The 24,989-nt window shown below is 43.8% G+C and overlaps 1 protein-coding gene across 2 annotated transcripts in view; it reads left to right on the forward strand.

Moving 5' to 3' along the window:
• The window catches only part of LOC147730750 (uncharacterized), a 1,432,305-nt gene that overhangs the window by 1,280,293 nt on the left and 127,023 nt on the right, over window positions 1-24,989 (forward strand). For both annotated transcript variants that reach the window (XM_086955559.1, XM_086955560.1), the window contains one exon: window positions 11,873-11,960. In XM_086955559.1, the coding sequence (XP_086811685.1) occupies window positions 11,873-11,960 (88 nt within the window). The remainder of the gene's footprint in view (window positions 1-11,872; window positions 11,961-24,989) is intronic.

Consider the following 24,989-nt stretch of genomic DNA (forward strand, 5'->3'; position numbering starts at 1 on the left):
TGGCAATGTTAGCAGCAGACCGTGAACTGCCCGCACCCACCCTCTTGTCTTATTCCAGAGCTCCAAGCAGATGAGGATAACGAAGCCTCTTAATGTGTTTTACATCAAAGGCTGACGGGAGTTCTGACTGTCCGCATGTCAGTCTTGTTCTATTTCTTATTTCACCCGGCCGTCTCTCCAGGGCAGAAGATGCTGCCTCAGAGCCCTGCCAGGGCTGCAGCTGCTCGGCATGGTGTGCCCGTGCAGACTCAACCCACCATTCCCCGAGCTCTGGCTTTTCAAGCTAGTTTGCAGGAGGGACTTGCTTCTTGGTCTCCCTCTCCCCATCTCCCCCTCTGCCTGCTCTCCTATCTCTTTCCCTCCCTCTCTCCCTCCCCTCTCTCTCCCCTCCGTCCTTCGCTCTCGTCCTCCCCCTCTCTTCTTCCCCTCCCTCTCTCCCTCTACCCTCTCTCCTTTTCCCTCTCTCCCTTTCCCTCACTTCCCTCTCTCCCTTTCCCTCTCTTCCCTCTCCTCTCTCCCCGTCTCTGTCTCTCTCTCCTCTCTCCCCCTCTCTCTCTCCTCTCCCCCTCTCTCTCTCCTCTCCCCCCCTCTCTCTCTCTTTACCCTATCCCTCTCCCTGCTCTCTTCCTCTCCCCATCTCCCCCTCTGCCTGCTCTCCTCTCTCTCTCCCTCCCCTCTCTCTCCCCTCCGTCCTTCGCTCTCGTCCTCCCCCTCTCTTCTTCCCTTCCCTCTCACCCTCTCTCCCTCTACCCTCTCTCCTTTTCCCTCTCTCCCTTTCCCTCACTTCCCTCTCCCTCTCTCCCCCTCTCTCTCCCCCTCTCTCCCCCGCTCTCTCCCCCTCTCTCTCCTCTCTCCCCCTCTCTCTCCTCTAGCTATCTCTTTACCCTCTCCCTCTCCCTGCTCTCCCTTTTCTCCCTCTCCCCATCTCCCCCTGTGCCTGCTCTCCTCTCTCTCTCCCTCCCCTATCTCTCCCGTCCGTCCTTCGCTCTCGTCCTCCTCCTCTCTTCTTCCCCTCCCTCTCTCCCTCTACCCTCTCTCCTTTTCCCTCTCTCCCTTTCCCTCACTTCCCTCTCTCACTTTCCCTCTCTTCCCTCTCCTCTCTCCCCGTCTCTGTCTCTCTCTCCCTCTCTCTCTCCCCTTCTCTCACTCTTCTCTCCCCCTCTCCTCCTCTCTCCATCTCTTTACCCTCTCCCTCTCCCTGCTCTCCTTTTTTTCCCTCTCCCCATCTCCCACTCAGCACCACCACAGCATCACTCAGCACCACCACAGCATCACTCAGCGCCACCTCAGCATCCCTCAGCGCCACCCCAGCATCACTCAGCACCACCACAGCATCACTCAGCACCACCACAGCATCACTCAGCGCAACCACAGCATCACTCAGCGCAACCACAGCATTACTCAGCTCAACCACAGCATCACTCAGCGCAACCACAGCATCACTCAGCGCAACCACAGCATCACTCAGCGAAACCACAGCATCACTTAGCACCACCACAGCATCACTGGTTCAAATATGTTCTTTCAATGTTTCAAGCTGTTTTCAAGCTTTCAAGATTTATTACAAATCACAAAAAGATGCTAATATTTCACTTCTGTTTTTGGATTTTCGTCACAATAAAAACCACTTAACATAATCTTCTCAAAAGTTATTTACAAAAGTTTAAGCTATTGCCATTCCAAATTAAATAAATTATTTAAGTATTAATTATTTAAAAAAATTAAAAGCAATTGTTATTTGTAATATCAATACATCTAAGTCCTGTAAATATAAAACATGTTGCATTACAAATGCTATAGGTGTCACATTTGCGAAAGTTAAAACTATTGGCATTGTAAATGACAAAGCTATTAATTTAGCTATTTTAAAAAATAACACATAAATAATAAAAAAATTCATTTATAAGACCAATAGCTCAAACTTTCCTAATGCGAGCCCTATTGCATTTCCAATGCTTGTTTATATTCTTCCCCACCGCTAACCCCACTCTGCGCTGCCGTACCACTTTATGCCACTGCAGCGGCCACGGATTTTTGGGTTAGGACATATTTCTTGGTCCTGTATAGCTATCCCTTGGGGGGGAGGGTCACCCAAGGGGCAGCGGAAAAGACTTAATGGGATAGTTTGCACAACCTAAACTTGTAAATAGTTTTGCTCCACAAATCAATGTTTTCCCTTTCAGGGTCCCATAGTCAATTTAAGGTCTGCTCATTGTCTCTATGCAATCAGTTGGCATCCCTCAGTACAAAACAATCCATTTGGTGATACTTACCCATATATAAGTCTACGTGTTTTTTCCTTCTTCAAAATGAAGAAGTTAATTCATTGGGTGTTTCCAGCTTCCAGCTCCCTGAAAGCGCGCAAACGCCTCTCTGCACCATTGACCTCCGCGACAGGCCTTAATTATCACATATTTTTCATGTTCGTGGGTAGATTGGAAATCGGGAGAGACTTAATGAAAAGCGTCTGTTTCCCTGACCAGCCTGGAAGGAGAGTTAGAGGGCGACAGCTGGATACAGGAACGGCCAGCATGTAAAAATATGAACGCAGCGCTGCATGCAGAGAGGAAATTAATTCCTGGCTCTTTAAAGGGACACATTTAAATGTGCTTCCACGACGTACATAGAACAGGAGAGTGGGAAACCAGCAATGCAGGTAATGTCAAAGTGCAAATATGAAAAATAAGCAAAATATTTATTCTTAAGTATTTTATGTTCTTTTGATGGCGAACTGTGTGTCATTTAAAACACAATCATGCGTCCTTTCCAAAAGGAGACCCTTTTTCTCTTTAAATGACTTGCAAAGATTGTTTTTCAGGGTAACTCCTGCATTAAAGGCGTCCTCACACATTTCAGTTCAAGCCTGACATTTCTCCTTTAACTTTTATCCTACAGATGCCTGCTCACGGAAATTATTTGGAGCAGCAGCATTTTGGCTCCATTTTCATACTCATAAATGCGCGATACATATATGTTAACTTAGCACTACATATTCAGAGTGTCCAACGTTATTAATATAAAGTGTTGCGCTTAAATTCAGCACTGAAGTGCAGTCATTGTAGAACTAGAAAATCATATCCACTGTGTGCTTTAACCTTATTGAAATTAAATACAGGCTTAGAGATTTGATAAACCACGCTCACACTATTAAAATGTATTTACCTTAGAAACTAGCGTGATTTATGTAAACCTGTATACTAATGTTTTAGCATTGGTATTCAGAATGTAGTTCTTAAGCACGCCTGTATTTGTGTAATCAAAGTTACTTTACATTTACTTAAAGTGCAACATGAATCTAATGTTGAATTATGCACTTATATGTGCCATTCATTTGTAGTTGTATGTGCACAAACAACACATATTAATGTGCACCATTGAATAAGATGCTTAATTTGGCTTACCTAGGCCTGTATTTCTTTCTGCTTGTGTGTCTTTTCGTTGCAGGTACGTTCATATAGTTTGTTAGTTGACAACAGATGTCACTCTGTACTAGCGATAGAGAGCCTGAGAAGAACTTCTTGACCAAAAACATGGAGCGCTAGAGCGTTCATTGCAGTAATATATTCTAATTGCATTTATATGGCGCTTACTACCCTGACGAGGCTTTGAATGGCTTTTTTGCGAGTAGAACACTACTCCGAAACCCATGAACAATTAGTGTTGAATTAGTGGAGTGAGATATGAAAGTAATTTTAGTGATAGATAGGTTAGTCAGTTATTTGGATTGAGAAGGATAACAGAGAAATAGAAGAGGGAATGAGGTTTGCATTTATATAGCGCTTGTTACCCCTGATAGGGTGTTGAAGCCCTTTTTCGGCGAGTAACAAGCTTCTCTGGAGCCTATAAATGATTAGTGTTGAAGTAGTATAGTAAAGTATACAAGTAATAAGATAGCGGAGGGGTAGAAGAGGGAAAAAGGTTTGCATTTGTGTAGTGCTTGTCACCCCTGATGGGGTGTTGAGGTGCTCAAAGTATCGCAGGTGACCAAGGACGATGTCATTCTCAGGGCTGGCCTGGGAGAGTTTGCTAATGTTGTAGCTTACAAAGTAAGAATAGAAAGGATAATAGAGCCCCTAATGGTGTGATCAATGCGTGTCATCCAAACGATTCTTGTGGTATTAACTAATGTTCTCACAGGATGATGTTGCCCACTTTTCCTTGTGACTTTGAGAGGTACAGACCTCTATGCTTACCCCTTTGATTCTTTCCTGAGTGTGTATCAGGCAGTGGCAGTTTCTTTGTGAGGCAGAGGGGGCGTCGCCCACAACCCGCTGCTGCTGTGGTAAACGTGAAAGATAAAATGTCAATGAAATCCATTTTAGTTTTCTCTTAACGCGTAGCAGCCCCGAGCTGCGATAAATGGGGGTTTGTCCTCCTCTCCTGTCGATTGGCAGCATAGAGGACCGGACGAGCAAGATGGACCTTCCAACGTACGCATGTCAGTTTGGCCGGCTCTCTTGAGCCTGCCCAAATGACATGCGCTTCTTACAGCTCTCCACTCAGCTGTCCTAAACAACTGGGTGGGGACCAAGCCCAGGCTGAAAGGGGCTGAAGGAACTTCAAGCCAGGAAATCCATCCAAGCCTGGTGCTGCTCGCATGCTGGTAAGAGTAGCACAGGATTGGTTAGTGGGATTTCCTGAAGGCTGGAGCCTGCGTAGCTGACAGAAGAGGGACCCAGGAGGACATCGGATGTGCAACAGGCAAGGTAAGTGACTTTATTTTTTATTATTTGCTATTCACGCATCCACCCCGCCCACCCCACTGGTGCATATACATGCCAGCTGCCCCTGGGCTTAGACTAACATGGCTTTCACTACCCATAGAAGACTCTAGTCTGAGCTAAAGAAATGCTGACATCTTCCTGCATGCTTTCGACATTTTTATCTTTTTCACATTTCCCTGACCATTGAGACTCCTTAGATTAAATTACATTTAATAGCTTTAGACTCTAGATTAAAAGCCTTTAGATATTACTCATGTTTGAGAGAGAAGATTGAAGACTCTTCTCTTAACACCAGATTCTGCTATTAATTTTTTGTATTGCTGTGACTGAACTTGTCTCGTACTGATGCGGCTGAACGTCCCCTGGAGGTTTGGCTATCCAGTTGTTATTCTGTACCTTTACAGCATTGTATTGAGATTGATTTACAATATCCTGACTGCTAAATTGTAATACAACGTTTTGACTATATTTACTGATTCCTGTTCCTTAATGTGTAGCCAAATGGGTTTCACTGTTAATTATGTGTGTTTGACCAAGTGCTAACTCCATCACCTTCCTGTCGCATAAAAAGGACCATTGGATGACTAATGGTAAGAGGATCGGCCCAGCGCTGAATCGACCTCTATCTTCATGCACTCCTTTCCTTCCTGGCTTTTATTCTAGCTTCTGCTCATCATTATGTTTCTCGATCCAGCCATGTTCCTTCTCCTTTCCCTTTTACCATATTACTTTTGCAATTTGTAAGTTCAACTGCACACAGACTCACCTGCTCACTGTGCCTCTGAGTGCATGCATGAGTGCTCTAAGTTGCTAGGTGATGACCAGTGGAACTTGTGATCAGCCAACTTTTTCATGCTTTTGTGGTCATCTTAGGCCTTTTGCTCATATATATTTACTGTCTTTATGTTTCTGCTTTTTGAAACCTGTTAGTTTAATTATTTTATAATAAAAAGAGGCACAATGATGAAAGAAAGTGGCAACAGGAACTCGGGTGACAGGATCTCTAAAAGCCTGCATTGGGTCTCGGGTCAGTCCTTTCTTCATCTGTCTTGGGAAGGAAACGTTTGCAGGGTTTTATATGTACTATCTAGAGTTTGACCCACGTTGCTTAGATTTTTGTATGTTTATGTTTTTTGTTCCTTTTGGACCCTCAACAATGGATCAGTATAAGTCTCGTCTCTGCCTCGATTTAGGCCATCTCCCATGCCTTTCACATTCTTCTCTCTCTCTTGAGTCACCCATAACATCTAGGTAGTCTTTGGTACACCTGTCGAATATTACTTGGGATGCCTGGCATTATTGATAGGCGCAGATATCACTCCTTGTCAAACATATTCTCTGGTTCAAGACGACAGTGAGTGAATCTCATTATTGCTGTTTTTTTGATTGCTGCAGCCATTGGAAGCTATACAGGCAGGCTTTTCAAGTAGTGTCTCTACAGTAGAGGTTTTGTCATGCAGATGAAACAGTCAGGTTCTTTTCTTTTTTAACTGGCTTTTGGGTCCAGTTGCCACAGTTTTAGAAGTGCTTCTTTCAGATTAGACCACATTCTATTTTTTTTTAATTTAATAATCACATTGCTATACATATGTTTTGTGATATTTTTCCACACTTAAAGTATCCTGACTTTTAAGACATAACTGTATATTAGATGGTGTACACACTACTTAGTATTCTGTGAAATGGGAGAAGTGAAGTAAATTGAGTATGCAATTTATTTTACCAATCACTTACCATCACAAAATTACTTTTCTTTTAATAAAATGTGAAGGAAAACTCTTTCAGCTCTGGCTAAGAAGTTCATGGCCAGGTTGGGTGCTGCTCACTTCTTGACTACCTTTGATCTGACCAGTGGCTATTGTTAGTCACATTGGCATCTAATGCCAAGGAGAAGACTGCATTCTCTATGCCAGAAGAGTTGTGCAATTTAGAGTCATAACTTTTGGCCTTAGGAATGCTTTGTGTCTTTTCAGCGCCTGGTGCACTATGCTCTCTTAGGGATGGAGTAGTTCCCTGTGGCCTCCCTGGCCTACATTGTCAGTCAGTCAGTCATAATAACTTTATTCCGCCGCAAAAATAATGGCATAAAAAGTATTCTACAAATAAACAATCATCAGTTTTAAAATCATTATCAGTTAAAAAAAACACATGCCAATATACACTGCATAAAATACAAAATACAGTAAAAATCTTAAAAGGATAACAAAAGCCATGTCAGAAGAGAGACAGTTCTTATAGATGTAAACTGTGTTAGATGGCTTGCCCCTTCTTTTGCTTGTGAAGCTCAGCCTATGAAGGCAGTCTCCTCTTTCTTACAGCAGACCAAAGAAACGAGGCCAAGCAGTGGCATACAAGAGGATCAGCTAATAATAGAAGATAATTAAAAGCTGGGCGACAGTGTCTGAAGTTGAGTCTATGCGTAAGCGGCAGAATATATCTACATTGTCATTTTTAGCCGTTCATGGGAGAACCACCTGAGACATTTAACGCCTAGTACAGGATATTTTCAGGATACAGGGAGCAAAACTAACGATCATGAAAACCAAGTGCCAGGTGAGGCAGTGCTATGTAGTCTACCTTGGGCCTCAGGTGGGAAACTGGAAAATCTATCTATGGTTGTTGACATCCAATCTTTGTTGAAGTGGTAGCTTTCCACAAAAAAAGGCTCACATAGAAGCCTTTCTGGGGATCACTCTATACCACAGGATCTTTCTGGCCAACTACGGGACCACAGTTGCACTCTTGGCAGACCTGACATCCAAGAAGCAGCCTAAAATAATGCTATGGACTGTGGAACCTCAGAAGACCTTTGAGGAACTGAAGGCAGCATTATGGAATGCAACTGTATTGAAGGCTCTTGACAGTGGTCAGCCATTCATTGTTTAGATTGGCACACCAAACAAGGGACTGGCTTAACTTGGTATAAAGGATAGAGAGCATCCAGTGGCCTTTAACAGCTACAGATTGTTTTCTAGAATACGGAACAGGGTAGAGATTGAAAAAGAATACATTGCATAGTGTGGGCCCTGAGGAGGTTCCAGTTTTGCTTTTTTAGTATGAAGTTTCCTTGTTTGGTATGAAGTTTTAAACAGATCACAAACCACTGAAGTGAAGTGGCCTTTCTTGCCACTTTTTGACGTCCTGACAGGTGTACTTCTTCAACTGTGTAGTTAGGTTCTGGGATGTCTGATTTGGAAGTGGTGTCTTTTCGATGGAAATTTCACTTGTAAGGTAAATTGGTACGTACCCTTGCCCCGAGCGCCTGACTGCATATACAATTGGTATCTGAATTTTTCTTTGGCCCTAGCTTCATGTTAACGTAATATGGACGCAGAGACCTAGGCCTGTCCCTTGTAATGCAAAGTCCAGAATAGGTTTTGTGACCTAGACGGGTGCAATAAATGCGCCTTTATATTTTGCATAGGAGTTCTGTCAATGCTCAGGGTGAGACACCTAATGCTATGGTGACTGGGTAATGTGAATTGTGAATTTTTAGTCTGACCAGGTATTTCTGTTTGTGTCAGAGAGAGTCCTGACCTCTCTAGTGTAAAGGTCTGCTGTTTTGAGAGCCCCCCCCCTTCACCCCCCATAGAACCATGCGCTGACTTCATATGTGCATGTTCAGTACAGCAGTGAATGTGAGTACTGAGATCAGTGGGATTCACTTTGGATGCCCCTGGTGTAGAATACCACAAGATGGAGCATGAAGACTGCTCCCTGGACAGTGGAAGTGTATTGCTTGCATTCCTGCTTGCATTTCTGTGGCTGGAGGTTGGAGACCCAGACTCTGGATGGATGGATACAGGGCTTCAATTAGAAATTCAGTGATGGCCTTGTCAGCAAAGGCCAGCTGATACATTCGTCCTGAGCACTGCCATTCGGTAGATGGTAGGGGTGAGAGTTGGAACTCTTGTTTTGTTGCTCAGTATGAGGATGTTTCTTGGCAGGACATTTCCTTTTGTCTTTCCTTGATAGCTGTTTCTTGAAAAGCTGATGATCGCCAGGTGCAGAGACTGTCTTTTGCCCATGTTTTGCATACTGCTGATTGGAGCCAGCTCCATTGCTACCTACCCTGAAAGCCATAACCTTGCACAAAGGTTGTGTCTGAGGAAGACACCTTTGAAAGAGATCCATCCCAGACTAGTTCCGTTGCCTTAGATAGCAAGACCACATCCTCTAGCTGCAAAATGTGTAAGAAAAAGTGGGGCTAGACCACATTACTTTGTTACAGTCCCAAGTTATTCTTCAAAAAGGAAGGAGTGCTCTGCAGAGTACTTGAGGAGCTGCTGTGTAACCAGCGCTGGTGTCTGTCTGCTACCTGTGTCCTGGAAGTGAAAAAACATCACCTAAAGTCTGCACTTTCTGTTGGAGGAGTTGAGGGTCTGCCTTAAGTGTCTAAAAACTGTCTGCTGAGAGAAGGAAGAAATGTGACTGGTCCTGCAGGAGGCGAGGCTGTTCCTGAGGAGGAGCCCAGAGCATTGCTGGTGTGAAAAGAGAAGCCTGAAGCAATCCTTGCTTTTATGTGTCCCCTTGTTTGTCTGAGCAGTTCCTTTTTGTACTTTTACAAGAACAACTACCACTGGTATTGCTGCTACCGACGTCAGAAAGAGGAACCATGTAGCCTCCAAAGCAGAAAGCTCTAATTGCCCTCCAGGGTGCAAATGCTGAAGACACAACATTCCAAATGAGTCAGCCCAGATGCTGCAAGTGCTGAACCTGAATGCCTATTTCCACATGACCGGGGAGGCCTCCAATTGGTAACAGCAGTGCCACTGCGTAGGCTTGCCACACTGACTTTATTCAGCGATTACTGTTCTAACTCAAGGTCAATACTGTGCTATTAACCCGTTGGCTGCTGCCGTCGGCCAATGGTCGTCGTGAGCACTACCTTGGTAGTGCTGCTCACGTCCGTTGGCCGACGCTGCCCCACCCATTTTTCGAACGTTCAGCACTGGAGCTGAACGTTCAACGCAGCCAACGGGTTAAAGCCACTGCCACACGGTTGGGTTTTCAGACAGCACCAGCCACTGGGTTAAAACTACAACGCCAACCAGTAGGTAAAAGCGAGGTCTTACAACACAGACTAGAAGACACTGAAGAGTCTGGACTTTGTTGCCAGAATGAACACAAAGAGTAAAAGACATTGAACAGAGTTGCACAATTGCTTAGTGGGGGTACATGAAGAAAGCTGCATCTTTACCTAATGTTTATGCCCACAGTATATTGGAGACTATGGTCATGATATATCTGCTATTGCGAAGAGAGAGAATACCAGTAAGGGAGGGTTCTCCTTACTGAGAATTGTAATTCACATCCATATAATTGCATCTCAATAGAACTGTCTAGTATTTAGTTCTGGTGTGATGTTAAAGCACTGTCTTTTACCTAAAACATAAGTACTGGGCAGGACAACACATTATTTTGTCTAATTGTTGACTATGGAGTTCTGAGCACTTGTATCTCCCATGCTACCCCACTGAGAAGCTCTACACTACTCGTTACCTTGAGAAGCAAGTGTATAAAGGGTTGTGATTGCTCCAGTTGGTAGAGCCATGTAGGAGGGACCACAAGGTCAACAGCGGCAAATGAACTCAACCACCACTGCCTGGCCCCAGTAGCCCCTGTGCCTCCTCTCCCACGAATAGGGTCTGATCATCAAGCACAATACGTTTATTTCCTAATTTCAGTTCCACAGAAACTAGTTTGGAATTAATACTAGCTTATGTTCTTGCAATTTTTGTTACCACTGGATGATTGCAAATATGCACAATTGTGGTCGATACAAGATGTGCGCTTTTGAAGCTTAACAATGCTCCTTAACACTTGATATCAAGTGGAGATGGACGCTCCATTGGGGAGAGAGCTGGGAGGGCTGGGTGGTATTTGGTGGATATTGATGACCGACTTCGCTAGAGCAAGCAGTAGTTATTGTAGTCTAATATCAGGGTCCGGAACTTGTACATGGACTAGAGGTACATAATGAGTTAGTCCTCCAGGTGCGAGTATTAGGAACTTGCCTGTAGATTTTGGGATGTTGAATAGAGTTCCAGTGAAAACCTTAAGAACTTTCTGAGTTGCCTGAAAGCGCATTGCACAAGAGCAGGAAGAAGGGCGTTACACTAGTAAAGTATCAAAGTCTGATGAACGTTTTGGCTGTAAGGGAGACATGGTGATGGCAGTTCTAAGACATACATGCCTGTTGTAATAGACTGCGGTGCTAATACAGATAATGAATGAAGAGAGTGGGAGCCTGATGTTGAAGAGGATTTCAAGATTCTGGCATAATGGAAAGAAAAAGCAAACCAGGTGAAAGGCAAAAAGGCATCGGTAAGCGGAAGGACCTGGGCCTTGGCATTAAGTGTAACCCTGGGCGTAGTTCGCGTAGTAGCAAAGATTGCACAGTGTCGGATGCTGTCCGCACTGTCTGTGCAATCAGTGCAAATCGCATCTTGCACAGTGCAAGCGGTCTTTTTCGGCCATTCAAGTAGATTTCTACTCGAGCAGCAGCTTTCTCAATGCGTACTGGTAGTTTCTCATCGCGAGCGGTCGCGAGCATAAGCGACTACTCGCAATGAGGAACCTGACCTCCCCGTGTTGAGAATCACGCCGGGAGGTTTATTTTCCACGTTCGCGATCTGCAACTTGATATTGCTGATCCCGAACGAGGAAAAAGCCTCACTGGGATGTCATTTTTCTCGCTCGCGGTCACCAACTTGACGTTGAGGACCACAAGCAAGCAAAATATGACCGCTACGCTATGCGTGTTTGCACTGTGCTACGTGCAAATCGCGTAATGCGAAGTAGCGCAAACTTCGCAAACGAAGCGAGCGGAGCGTAGTACTTCGCCCAGGGTTCATTAAGTGAGGGAAGGCATATAATCTTAGTTTTTTGACAAGCTGATGGTGAGGCTGTGAGTTACCCTTCAGTTGCAAACTCAGAACACATTTTTAATAAAGATGAGAGTGATGAAGTTTTGGATGTGCTAGGTGATGATGAAACCCTCTTAAAGATCATTTTAAACCAAGCTTGGTGATTCTGTTAAGCAGCTATGTTGCAAATGAATCAATGTTATGGCCATGTTATAAATGGTTCCACAGTATAAAATGATGCTGTTTAACAAAGTGCTCTTCATTCCTTAATAACTGTAGGCTGAGCGATCTGCATGGCAGCTAAACTGGAAGATGGACTACTTTATACCTGGATACCGACAACGAACAGCATCCAGACCCAAATCAGGTGTGGCACAATCTGTCTTAACTAACTAGTTGAAAGTCTTGATTGATGTGCAAGGGAAAGAGGACGGATGAGGAAGTAAGATAGTGGAAGCAAGAGTAAAGAGAGAATCCGACAAAAAAAATAAGAACGCGTGATTTTAGTAAATCCATGTTTGTGCTTTTATTGGTAGATTTGAAGGTTTTTGCGGCTGCTGTGTGCAATGTTCAGCTAACAATGAGTCTGCACCACAGTATATAGTTCTCGTAAGCTTTAACAGAGAGAAAGATAATTTAATAAAAAGTCATGATGAAGCTTTCCTTAAGAATTATTTTGAAGAAGGAAATCAGATTCGGGCTCCTCCTTCAGTTGGAATGAATTCATAATTCTTGGCAATGATGTAATGCTTTCAAATTATGGACAATAATATAACGTGTAGTTCATCAACATAAAATAGATGTTTTCGGATCAGTTTAGATATATAAGTCAGGATATACAGTGCCAATAACCATTGCTAGAGCTCACCCTGGACCTTAATAGGCGAGGAAACACAGTTAGATGATCTATATAGAATGATATGTGCCAAAAATAATGTGTTATTTTTCAACATTGGCTTCCTGAACCAAAAAGTGTTGTCATATGCCTAAGATGCGCTGTCTTGTACAAAATTCGCACAGCATCTTATACAACTATGATCATGTATGAAAGCAATTCCAGTACGTTCTTATGATGTGCAATTCTATTTTAAATAATGCCATCATATAAGCAATCCATGCTATTAATAAGAATTTTGAAAGTAGTTAAACAGATCATGATTTGACAGGTCAGTCTTTTTCTGCCTGAAAAAACACCGTGTATAGACTACCATATTAATAGCACAGTAGATTTAATTATTTTTAATACATTGTAAAAGAAATAGAGCCTAAGTAACGATCAGGGGTATTGCAGACTTTCGCATCTATACAGGATTGCATTAGGGACACTGTAAAAAGCTGGCTCTTTATATGGTACTAGCAGCCCGTCCCGACGTTGTCCGGGTATGAATTGCTGCCGGCCATTAGTATATTGGTTTGTAGGATTTCGTTTTGATAGCATTTCTTATCTGTGACAGGCCTGTGAAACGCTCTGATTCACAGTGCACTGCTGATGCACTTAAGAGTGCGCGTTCAGTAGTGTGTGAACTCGAGTTTCCCTACTTTATTTTCCTTGCAATATTATATAGCGCGTACTCGACAACATGGCATGAGCACAATTTACATTACAGAAGAACACATTAATCTGTGGTAGGCACGGGGAGACAAAGCGATTTACCTGGAATCACAGGATGTTGAGCTGATGCCGAGATTCAAACGTAGCTCCCCAGCTCTAAAGTTCGCAATTCTAGAAATTGTGGCGGGAGGTGTGTCTAAAAGTGTATGTCGGTGCTGGCCATCAATGAGAGCGACCTGTGCATTTTTCAGATGGGTGGTGAAAAAATATGAATATGTTGCTGGAGATGTGGGCCGCCGTGCCACCAATCTACTTACCGGGGGAGGGTAAACACCCATTATTCCGCAACTTTCTTTCTGCATACCATCACTCCGCATACTTTCATGACGAAAGTACCATGACTCCGCAATGCCATTATAAAGCATGGCATTACATTTTATATGCTTTTACCACGCATACATTTACCACGAAATTAGTTGTAAATGCATAAATGGTAAAACCATGTTTTTTTTAATGTTTGGATAAGGTAAGTATGGGTATAGGGGTATATGTTTTGGGGTACTGAGGTATATGTTTTGGGGTGTTTGGGTATTTTAAGGGTTCAGATATAGTTTTGGGTCATGGGGTACAGGGGTAGTTTTAGGGTTTAGGGATAGGTATGGGTTTAAGGGTACAGGGGTATTTTTAGGGTTCAGGGGTAGGTTTGTGTTTTGGGGTATAGTGTTATTTTTCTGGTTCAGGGCTAGGTCTGGGTTTTGGGGTACAGGGTTTTTTTAGGGTTCAGGGGTAGGTTTGGGTTTTGGGGTATGGGGTATTTTAAGGGTTCAGGCCTAGGTTTGGGTTTTGGGATACAGGGGTATTTTAGGGTTCAGGGGTAGGTTTGGGGTTTGGGTTACAGGGGAATTTTTAGGGTTCTGGGCTAGGTTTGGGGTACAGGGGTATTTTTAGGGTTCAGGGGTAGGTTTGGGTTTTGAGGTACAGGGGTATTTATAGGGTTCAGGGCTAGGTTTGGGTTTTGGGGTACAGGGGTATTTTTAGTGTTTAGGGATAGGTTTAGGTTTTGGGGTACAGGGTATATTTATTGGGTTAAGATGGGTTAGTGTTTAAGGGTGTTGGGGTATTTTAAGGAGTACGGGTGGGTTATGATTATGGGGTGCAGGGGTATTTAAAGGGAGCAGGGTGGACACCCGGAGCTGGAATACACAGAACCTGGGAAGAAAAAACAATGAAATATTGGGCACAACGCTCGCTTTTTTTTTCAGTAATCCCGCGCCCCGCACATGCCCACGCCCCCAACACACGGCCACAGCACAACGCAGACACGCCCACAAGGGACTACTTTGCTGGCACGGTTCTTTTACCTTTTAAATGTATATGGTGGGCGTCTGCAAAGCCTACGTCCTTCTGCTGCAACTGCCCTTTCCAACGCTGTATTGGGTGTTGTGATTGGTGCTGTGGTTCCTGAGATTACCCGCCTCAAAGGTTTGGGATCTCTCTTTAATATATTAGTATAGATACCAAAAAGAGGTATTCTGTGCAGATTCCAAGTATTGTCTTACTAGTGGACAGTGGCTTGCTCTAGCAGTCCCAAGGTACTCTTGTAGAGGGTAATGTGGTCAAGCAGCTTTAGGCTTATCGGAAAGGAGTGTTAAACATCTGTTGCACACCCTCAACCAATGAATGACCCATACAACTCAAGGAGAAGATTCATAGTAATTTATGAAAATAACACTTCTCTTTATATAGCGTTAGGCACCAAGCTCATCAGAATCAGCTAAGCACTTTTTAAAACAGCTTTGAAGAAAACCGGTTTTGATACTGTAAATCATAATTGAAGCACTTCGCAGTAATGCTCACTTAGGAAGAAAACGTACGCTACATACAGTCACTAAACAGCGACTTACGGGACTCCTCCCTGGGCCTTAAGCTGAGTACAGGGCAAGGTCCCAGGCAACAGCAACACGTCACCTCGGGAAGCACGGTTGCTTCTGGGTGCAGAGGTGTGTTTTTCATCATCAGATGCTTTTGATACTTTAAATCATAATTGAAGCGCTTCATGCTAATGTTAACCACTGGAGCAAAAAAGTATTGCATTCAGGTACTCAGCATCGATTTACGGGACCAATCTTCTGGACTTAAGGTGAGTTTGGGGCAAGGTTCATGGCAGCACCAACAATTCACTTCGGTCAGCACCAACACTTCTCTTCAGGCAGCACTGGTTCGGCCGAATGCAGACGTGCCTTACAGTGTTGTGTGCCCATTCAATTATATGGAGATCAGTCTGTCTGAAAAGAGGCTGCAGGCTTGGACTGGGGACCCAGTCAGGTTGAACCAACAGTGGGGCTCAACTATAGGCCTGGGGAGGTTGTGCACTCCGCGCTCCATGGAACATGTGGAGTTCCGAAACTCTGCAGATTTTTTCCCCGCTCTCACTCACTAATGTTAAGTTGGTGAGGAGGAAAATCCTCCCGGTGAGATTTCTCGTTGCAGGCGGCCAGATTTCTCATTGCGGTGGTCGCGGATGGTCGCGACCGCTTGCTTTGCCAAATCTTCCGTTCGCTTTGAGAAAGCTGCAGCTCAGGTAGAAAATCTATCATGGTGCAGTTTGCACTGATTTTTAAAGCGCAGGACAAACACCCGGGCGCTGAAAATCAATGTGAACGGCATGACTAAATGCAGTCCACCACTTGCGGAACTCCACGTATTGGAGCTTAGTATTCTTGTCATTTTGTGGAGTTCCACACAGTGGAACTCTGCGAACTCCATCCAAGCCTTCTCAACTCTTGTGATGCTCGGGAATGTGGGGACTTCTTTGGTCCTCTTCCCTAGGGGCCCGGGGCAATGGGTGCAGAGGTGATTTTGGGCTTTGGATTTTTATCCCCGAGAGCACTCGAGGTAGAGGGGGCTAGCACACAGGGGCTACAGAAGGCATTGGGAAGTCCACAGTGGGCAAGTCCAAGTTGGGCTTTGTCTTTGGACATGGGGAACCACGTTGGCACGGTTGGTCCACTTCAGCTCAGGGTTGGAAGCACAGGTGCAGTGGTGTTTTGGGGTGTCAGGTTCCCGCAGTCCAGAGCACTCAATCTTCTTCGGGGTTGCCTGCAGGATGCTGGAAAGCAGCTCCTCTGCTCCACAGGAGTCCTTGAGTCTTTATTGAAGCCAGGCTGTCTGCCCAGGCTTTGGGGACACAGCAGCTGCAGGACAAGATATCTTTGGAGGACTTTCGATGGGAAACAGCAGACAGGCCAACTAGGCTAGTGTTAAGTCAGTTGCTCTTCTTCAGTCTTCTGCTTTTGTAGCTTTTCAGTGTCCTTCTACTTCTTAGGTCGTCAGGATCTTAGGGCCCCGTTGGCACCATTGGTCCACTTCAGCTCAAGCTATGCAGTTCAGATGTAGTAGTGCCTGCTGTGTCTGGTTTTCGTAGTCTTGGAGCCCACAGGAGTTCACAAGTCTTTGGAGAAATGCTGGCAGTCCTCAGAAGCTTTGGAGGATCAGCAGCTTGCAGGGCAATTGACGGTGCAATTGTCCAGAATAGGTGAACAGGCTGGCAGGGTTGGTGTCAAGTCAGTTGCTTGTTCTGCAGTTCCTTCTTTCCAGCTCTTCAGCCCTTATTCTTTTTTTCAGCCCGATCTGTTTTCTTGGTGACAGAGCTCCCCACAATACTGAATTTAGTGGTATTAGGGTAGTAGCCAATGAGCTACTTACCCCTAAGGTAACTGTACCCCGTATATAATCACTTACTGGAGGAAGTGGGCATAACCATGTCCCAAAGATCCTAAATTTGCCATCCCAAAGATGGTCATTTCCGAAAAGTTGCATCCACTTTAGGTAGCCCAGTTCAGGGTGATGCTCATCTGAGGGTGGCCATCCCGTCTTTCCTGACTAATTTTCCTGCCTATCCATGTGCCAAGGGTTCTGGACGGAGGGAGGCTCAGTTTCCTCTCTTGTGAGAGAAGCCAGACTCACATACTAAAGGTGGTGGCCCTCTTTAAAGCTCCCTGTCTTGGAATGCTAATCTGCAGCTCATTCTGTGCAGGGGGGTACAAAGCACCCCCAGCTTGAGCAGGCTTGGTTTATGGCCCCGGAAAGCAAAGGCCCTCATCCTTTGGGTCAGAAACCTGTCCCTGGTGGCAGGCTGGTGAGAGCCAGTCAGTGAACACACCAGTAACTGGTTGGGTTTCAGAGGGCACCTCTAAGGTGCCTTCTGGCTGCATGTATTACTAAATCCGACACTGGCATCAGTGTGGGTTTAATAATATGAGATGTTTGATACCATACATCCCTATTTCCAGTGAAGTGATCTTGTAGCTGGGGAACTGGTTTTCACCAGTGTCCAGCACATGCTTTTAGAACGGCTTCCCTGATCACTTGTACTGGCAGTAATGGAATTGACCAGTAAGGGAGGCATATCTGCTCATGCTGTTATGCCCTCACATGTAGTATAGTGCACCCTGTCTTAGGGCAGTACAGCCTGCTGTAGGGGTGGATTACTTATACTTCATGTAGTGTCAGCAGGCAGGGCTCACAAGCTGTGGGTCATGTTGTATTTTCACCTTTGTCTGCACCAAGACCCGCATTCTGCAGTAGCAGTTTGCATGAGCTTGGTGAGAGTCCCTTGGGGTGGAAAAAAATGGTGCTGCAGCCCTTGGGGTCCTTCTTTAGTACCGCAGGCCCTAGGGTCCGGGGAACCGTTTACTAGGGACTGACAGAGGATACTAAAGGTATTGCCAGTTGGGGAAAACAATTGAACAGTTTTGGTAAAGAGATCTGGCACTGAGGACCTCGTTAGCAGGAACCCAGTACATTTCCAATCGAAATTAAATACCACGCAAAAATTGGGGGTGACCAAGTCAAAAAGGGCACTTTCCTACAGACACATTTTAACCTTCAGTGAAGCTACAGATGTATGTTTCTATGGCATACAATGTAATAATAGGACAGTGGTACATTTAGGTATGATGTCATAGGTTACACTATATGTGTAAATACCAGTGGTGTCATTGATCATGTGAACTGTGGACTATGTGAGAGATCGTGAGTATTACATTCATCAAGAGATGGTTTCTTAGCTCACCATAATTAAAATATTTGAATCGTTTGTAGGTCTTGGATCACCCTGTAAGGTAGCTTCAGCTGACATTTTGTGTGGGATTTATTTTATAAATGAGAAATTACTGATGGAAGGACGCATGTGCAAAGTGGTTTCGGCGGTTGCTAAATTTGTGATTTGCACAAACTAAGGCTTTGTAACTGCAAGACGGCAAGTCTTAGTGTAACAAAGTCACTGCGTGTCATGCGGTAACACAAGCAAGCATTTGCAAAGCCACTAGATCTGGCTTACTTTATGTGTACTCGTTGAAAACTTTACAAAACCTGCGGCTGTGAAAAAATGAAAAACATTTGTACCATGTATTCAGTGAATGTATGAGATAAGTAATTTATTTTGTGTTGATTATTCAGGCATTTTTAGATGTACAATAATACCTAATGTTTTGCATTGCAAGCATTCCTTTGCTGGTGAAAGGATACATCAAACATCCAAATGTATGAGTTAAAAGAGCTGTGCTCTGCTGGGAGGAGCCAAATCTCACTCTGCTCATATTTTGAAGTACCTGAAACAAAAGATCAAGCTGATGTTGTGATGCCAATCCATACCTAAAAAAAAAAGCACAGCATAATGTTTAGCTTGCGGAACTTAATTGAAATCCACATCCATTTTTAAAATTGTAAAGTATTCTGAAGTCTGCATGATTTCTCCCTAATATATTATTATATTTTATATATTGAAATGGAGCAGAGGAAGTCATCTGAATTACACCAATTTTGCAATGCACACGTACAAAAGTAGCTTCTTTATATATGAGAAATTTGATGGGGTTCCAATAAATGTATTCTTGCACTAGCCAGTCTGAAAGAAACAAACAAAATGATTTTATATGGATGGAACACCATTTTCGGAGTCTTGCCTATACCTTTTAATCTTTTTGACCAATCTGCTGCAGATGTTATACTATCAGACAAAAATGAAATATATTTAGTTTGTGTCAAACGGCACCAACGTTATTAGAAAATCATCATTTATGCATCCCATGATCTAACCAGTCTAACCACAGTTACCAAGGTGCTGTGGTGTGAGAAGGAAGCGAAAGAACTAGAGAATAATCTAGAGAGAGATCAAGGTATCTAGAGACTGAGACAGAGAATTTGATTTAGAAAACATTTGCAATACTGGAGAAAAGGCTCTAGAACTGAACTAAACTGAGATATAGCTTACAATGTATATAAGCAGAGAGAGGAGAAGGGTGGCATTGTTAAGGTTGGATACAGAGGACTAGAGAGTAATGCACAGAAAAATATAGGGAACGAGAGATACAACCAGTTAAAATAGCTCTGTATCAGTGGTTTTTAACCTTTTGACTTCTGTCGACCCCCCACTTAATCAGTACTGAAATCTGGGGACTCCCACTGAATAATTATTTGAAACCAGAGACACTTAACTGAGACAATTATTGAAACCCGGTTACCCTGGCCTAAGCAATTTGAATGATTTGAACTACAAAACAATACATAAACATACAGAAACAATCATTCATCAAACAAATCCAACAAATGATTAAACAATATTTAAATTCACATACAAATAAAACATTTTATTTTAATGGGAAGGTTAAAGCTTTTCTAAATTCAAGTAAGGCCAGCCCTCAGCCATACTATATACAGTTTAATGCACTTGCACTGCTCCCACAAATCAATTTGAGGATATCAACTTTTTTTTTATCCACCAATTTCAAATTCCTTTACATTTACAGAATGTTTTAAAAAATGTAATTTGACTTTTTGCGTCTTTACATATATACTGCTTATTAATATGTGATATTTTTTTTAATTTTCCAAGCAGTTACTGGCCCACTGATTAGGCCTTGCAAACCCCCTTGGTTCCTAGAGGAAAATGTAAGAACTGCTGCTCTAGATAAAGAGGCAATCAGAGAAAGAGATACAGACCAGGAAAGATTTTGTTTTGGAAAAAAAGGAAGCAGTTGCGAGAGAGAGGGTATGACTACCTATGGAAAAACAAGCAAGAACTAAATATTCTAGAAGTGACACAAAATTGAGAACCACTGTTGAAAGTTGGTAGAAATTACACAGTGATAGGTAAAGAGAAACTCTGAACATGTCAGACACAGAACATCAAAGAAGCCGATGGAGGCAATGAGGCAACTGGGAAAAGAGAGAAAAAAGACAAGAGAGTTGAAGCTGTACAAACCAAGAGGCAGGCAGAGAGTCAGGGTGATATATAAAGCGAGACATTCTGAGCTAAGCAAAGAAAACTTCATAAAAAAGAAGAGGTGGTAAAATGATCTCAAAAAGCAGAGGGAGAGAAATACAGTGAGTGAGAGAAAGTGTGAGAGCGAGAGATGTAAGAACAGATTTGGAGAAATAAATGGCAACTGTGAGAAATATATCATGGAATAAGAAAAGTAAAAAGGAGCATAAAGATTCAGACTATCATCGTCAGGATACTATTGGAATTAAAAAATAATTATTATTAAGTGTGAGAGCATCTATTTGTGCAATAAACAAATACTGGCTTCAGTTGGATTTGGTAGGACTTAAACTTTGTGTTGAGATTTTGTCCTCTACCAGCTGCAATGTCGGGTTATATACAACTAGTGGCTCGCAGAGGAAGGTGGAAAAACCGCACCATTATGCAACGACTTGCATGATACGCCTGCATACCTACTTGCTGCATGTACTCAGGCTGAAAACTTCGGTTGGAGTGACTGAGCTTCCGTGCAATTGCAACTTTATTTTACACCTTTAAATTTTATTCTATCTTTTTAGAGTACATCCAATAAAGTCTAACTGGAGAACTCCCCGTAAAGCCAAGAGTAGCAGTTCAATTTATTTGATCTAACACTCGCAGAGAAAGGTTGTTTTCCCCTACTGTGTTGTGTCATTTTCTGAAATATGTCCATTGCAGTCTCTAGTGAAGGTGAGAAGAACACCAAGGTGGTCATTTGGAGTATGGTGAAGCATGAGAACTAGAATTTAAAAAAAGGTGTGCAGTTCCTATGTGACTGTGGGAGTGGGGGGGAGACAGGTCTTTCTTTGTGATGCCCTCACACACCCCAAGAGGTGTCAGGCTTCATCATAGTGCGGTTGCCACTTGTCAGGCCGCGCTGCAATGCCTGACGGGCTCCCAAAACCGGAGCTCTTTGGTGGGGATCTTTTGTAGAAGAAGCCGTAAGGTGCATGCGGGTGTGGGGGCTGGGTAGTGCACAGTGAGATGAAATTGGGTAAAATAGGTGTAGAGCAGTCCTCTAGTATCACATTTTAATAAAAAGGTAGCTCTAGCCTAAATAAAAGCAAAAGTGAACCCCTATGTGGATGTTAATGTTCCTAAGGGTCAATCTATGTGGGGAAGGTCGACATGTTTCGTGCCTAGTCTTGCCCCTAACGGGTCAATTGGCACTTCTTCAGGACCGTTTTAAAGAAAAAAGTGAATTACGTGCACTACCGCCTGGTGTTCAATTAGTGGTTGTAAATTACCAGGGGTGGTAGAGAAACCCTAGTTGACGTATACTGGGGAATTGATAGACCTGTGTAGAAGGGAACAAGAACGGGGGAGGTTTAAATAAGCAATATATATTACTCATTGTAGCAGCACATTGCATATTTTTATTGAGGCAAGAGCTACCTTTTTTTTTAAATTTGATTCTAGAGGACTGCTCTACACCTATTTAATCCAATATAATCTCACTGTGCACTACCCAGCCCCCACACCCGCATGCACCTTATGGCTTCTTCTTCAAAAGATCCCCGACAAAGAACCCTGGTTTCGGGAGCCCGCCAGGCATTGCAGCGCCAGCCTGACGAGGGGCAACCACCCTATGATGAAGCATGACACCTCTCGGGGTGTGTGAGGGCATCACAAAGAAAGACCTGTCTCCCCCCCCCCCCCACTCACATAGGAATTGCACACCTTCTTTAAATTCTAGTCTCATTTGGGAGCCTGAGTGCAGGACCTCATAACCCTGCTCTCAGTCCCCCTCCCCCTTTTTGAAAAAAAGAAGCATGAGAACTGCCATAAATTTGAAGTTCTCCTACCATGCTAAACATACTATTCCCCTGCTTAGTTTAGAGTTGGAGAACCGATGATTGACTGCTGGAAGAGTACCCCACCCACCCCGGTCATCCAACACAGTAAACGGTATGCCACAGTGTAGCTGCCTTTTGTGCATCAGGACGCTTACCCTATTTTCAGCACTTCTGCCGGCATGAGACAGACACTGTATGCCTAGCAGTATTAATATTATCTTTATTACATATTTAACACTCTCAATGGATTGTTAACCATGAAGTAAGCCTTTGTTCACCCATACAACAAGACTTTCTTCTACCAGGATTGAAAACCTTGAAAATTCCGTCCTCTCTTGAGGGGAAAATGTAGCCCTCATTTATAAAAAAAGGTGATCGTAGTAAAAATGTCTGCATCTGCACCCAATATTAAATGTGAGTCTATGCGGCTTCCATGTTGTCTGTAATTACAAAATATTTTTTATGAACCCATTGAACATCACTGTCTTACCAACACATTTTCATCTGCAGTGGCAAATTCTGCAGTGACAGATTCTGCAGCATAGTTACTACTCAAATACAGCACGCTCACTTTGCCGGGAGACCTCAATGTATGAATAGGTCTTCCTGAAATGTACAATCTTTTGTATAATTTAGATGGACATCTGTCGCCTGATTTTTAGACTAGATAAATGATGGTGAGCATATATTAGACTGGAATTTATGTATGTCAGAATCACCTATAGTATAAAAACATTATTACTTCTTTGGTTGCTTTACAGAGTGGTCCATTGATCTAATAAGCCTACCATTATATCAGGTTTCCATTTAATCCCATTTTTAACGCCCAAGATCTTAATTTGAGACCCAACATGTCTGATTCCGCAATGGATCACTGAGGCCTTGCATTGCCTTGTCTGGTTTAAAATGTGTGTAGGTTTAAAAGGGAAACAGCCAGCGAAATAGTTCTCTTTACAAAAGACAGAGAAAGCAGATTCATAGTTTTTGGTTCTCATGTAGAGCTAGATAAGAGCACTGTGAACCCCAAAGTCCCTCTAGCATTATATTTTGAGTCATATTTATTCACTGGATATTGTTTGCACAAGCTGGGCACCTGGCGGGAGCAGTGATTTGAAGTTGTACACTAACTCAAACGAACAATTGCACAAATACCTTAAACCTGCTGGTCCTCAACCCATAGCTTACAGGGTTTGGCTCAAAACTCTTTATCAGATTGGCCTCAATTCTCAATTTAGTAATAATAAGTCAATATTGTCTAATGTTACTTTAGCCAAGCAGCCATCTAGTCTGAATATAACTAAAGATTGCTTACATTCACCCCAGTCTGGTTATGTTCTGAGTAGGGGTGGTAGGGAGTTCCAGAAACTTGTTGCAGCACCAATTAATGATTCCTTTATTCTTCTTTGCGCTCCAAAGCCAGTGCACAGACATACCAGGTACCATGGGGTGCCCAGGAGCAGAGTCTTGTAAGTTAGACATCGCATTTTATTTCTACTTCTTTTATTAGGAGCAGTGGGGCTTGTACATAAATTGGGTGATCTTCAATCCAAGTTCAGTTTCCTAAATTTTCTGTGACTTCATCTTATTATCCTGAAAATGATTACCCAACGCTGTTCATCTGGCTCTGTGGAAAGTGAGCCCATAATTCTATCGATGCCCAGGCTGCTGGCGCAAACCGCCTCTTAGTTCCCATTCCGAATAATTACCAAAATAAAGAGACGGGCGCTGGGAGCAGGAATCAAGAACAGAGTTTATTACTCATGAGGAGAGCATGTCATTTCGGACACGAAACACAGTGTCTTTCGGGAGGTGCTCTGACAAGAGAGCGTGAGACTCCGGCTTTTATACATTTGCAGAACATTTGATGATACAATCAGGTCAATGTGTCGCAAAAGGGAAACATTCCTATAATCCTCGTGATGATCCTATTCCACATACATTCACAATGGGGACCCTTGACCTGCTGATAAGAGGGGAGGGCAATCGTGCAGCTGAGTGTGTCGTAGGATGTGTGCGCCTGATCATGGCCCAGGGGGTGGGGTGGCTAGGCATACAATAAGGGCAGTAAATGGTATCTCCTGGCTTAGGCGATGGCCTCGGACATGTGTGGTCAGCCGGACTCGGGGGAAGGGGTCATCAAAGGAATGGTATTCATGTCTGCGTGGACAATCGAGCGTGGAGGGAAGGCTCGTCAACAGAGGGGCATTCATGGAAGGGAAGGAGGTGCTGGTCAGGCGCGGCCGTGACTCTCAAGGACAGGGCTTCGCGGAAGAAGAGGGTTTACGACTTGTTCATGTGAGGAGAAGGAGGGGGGGGGGGACGGGGTGCGTGCAGGACCAGAGCCGCGCAGAGAGGGAGAGAGAGAGAGATCTTACGACCTGTACATGGGGGAACAGGGGCAGTCAGATACAATTGGGGGGCTATGTCAGCTGAGGCGAAGGATACTTCTTCGAGAGGGGAATGGAGAAGGCCTGGGTCAAGCAGGAGGGTTACCTTTCACATCAGGGTCGCGCAAAGGGAGCGGGTTTCATGGCCTATACATGAGAGAGGGGGTGCAAGATACGCGCAGGAGGGAAGCTGGGGAGTCTAATGGGTAAAAAAGGGCCATGGTGCCTAGAATGGCCGTACATATGCACAGGGGTACGGGTTCTTACTGGCAGGGTGATACGGTCAATAATTTGCAGTATCCATGGTGCTCACAAGGAGAGGAGTGGGAGAAGAGGTGAAATGAATGCTGTCTATGTA

This window comes from Lissotriton vulgaris, chromosome 2_1 (genome assembly GCF_964263255.1).
Source record: "Lissotriton vulgaris chromosome 2_1, aLisVul1.2, whole genome shotgun sequence".
Classification (NCBI taxonomy): Eukaryota; Metazoa; Chordata; class Amphibia; order Caudata; family Salamandridae; genus Lissotriton; species Lissotriton vulgaris.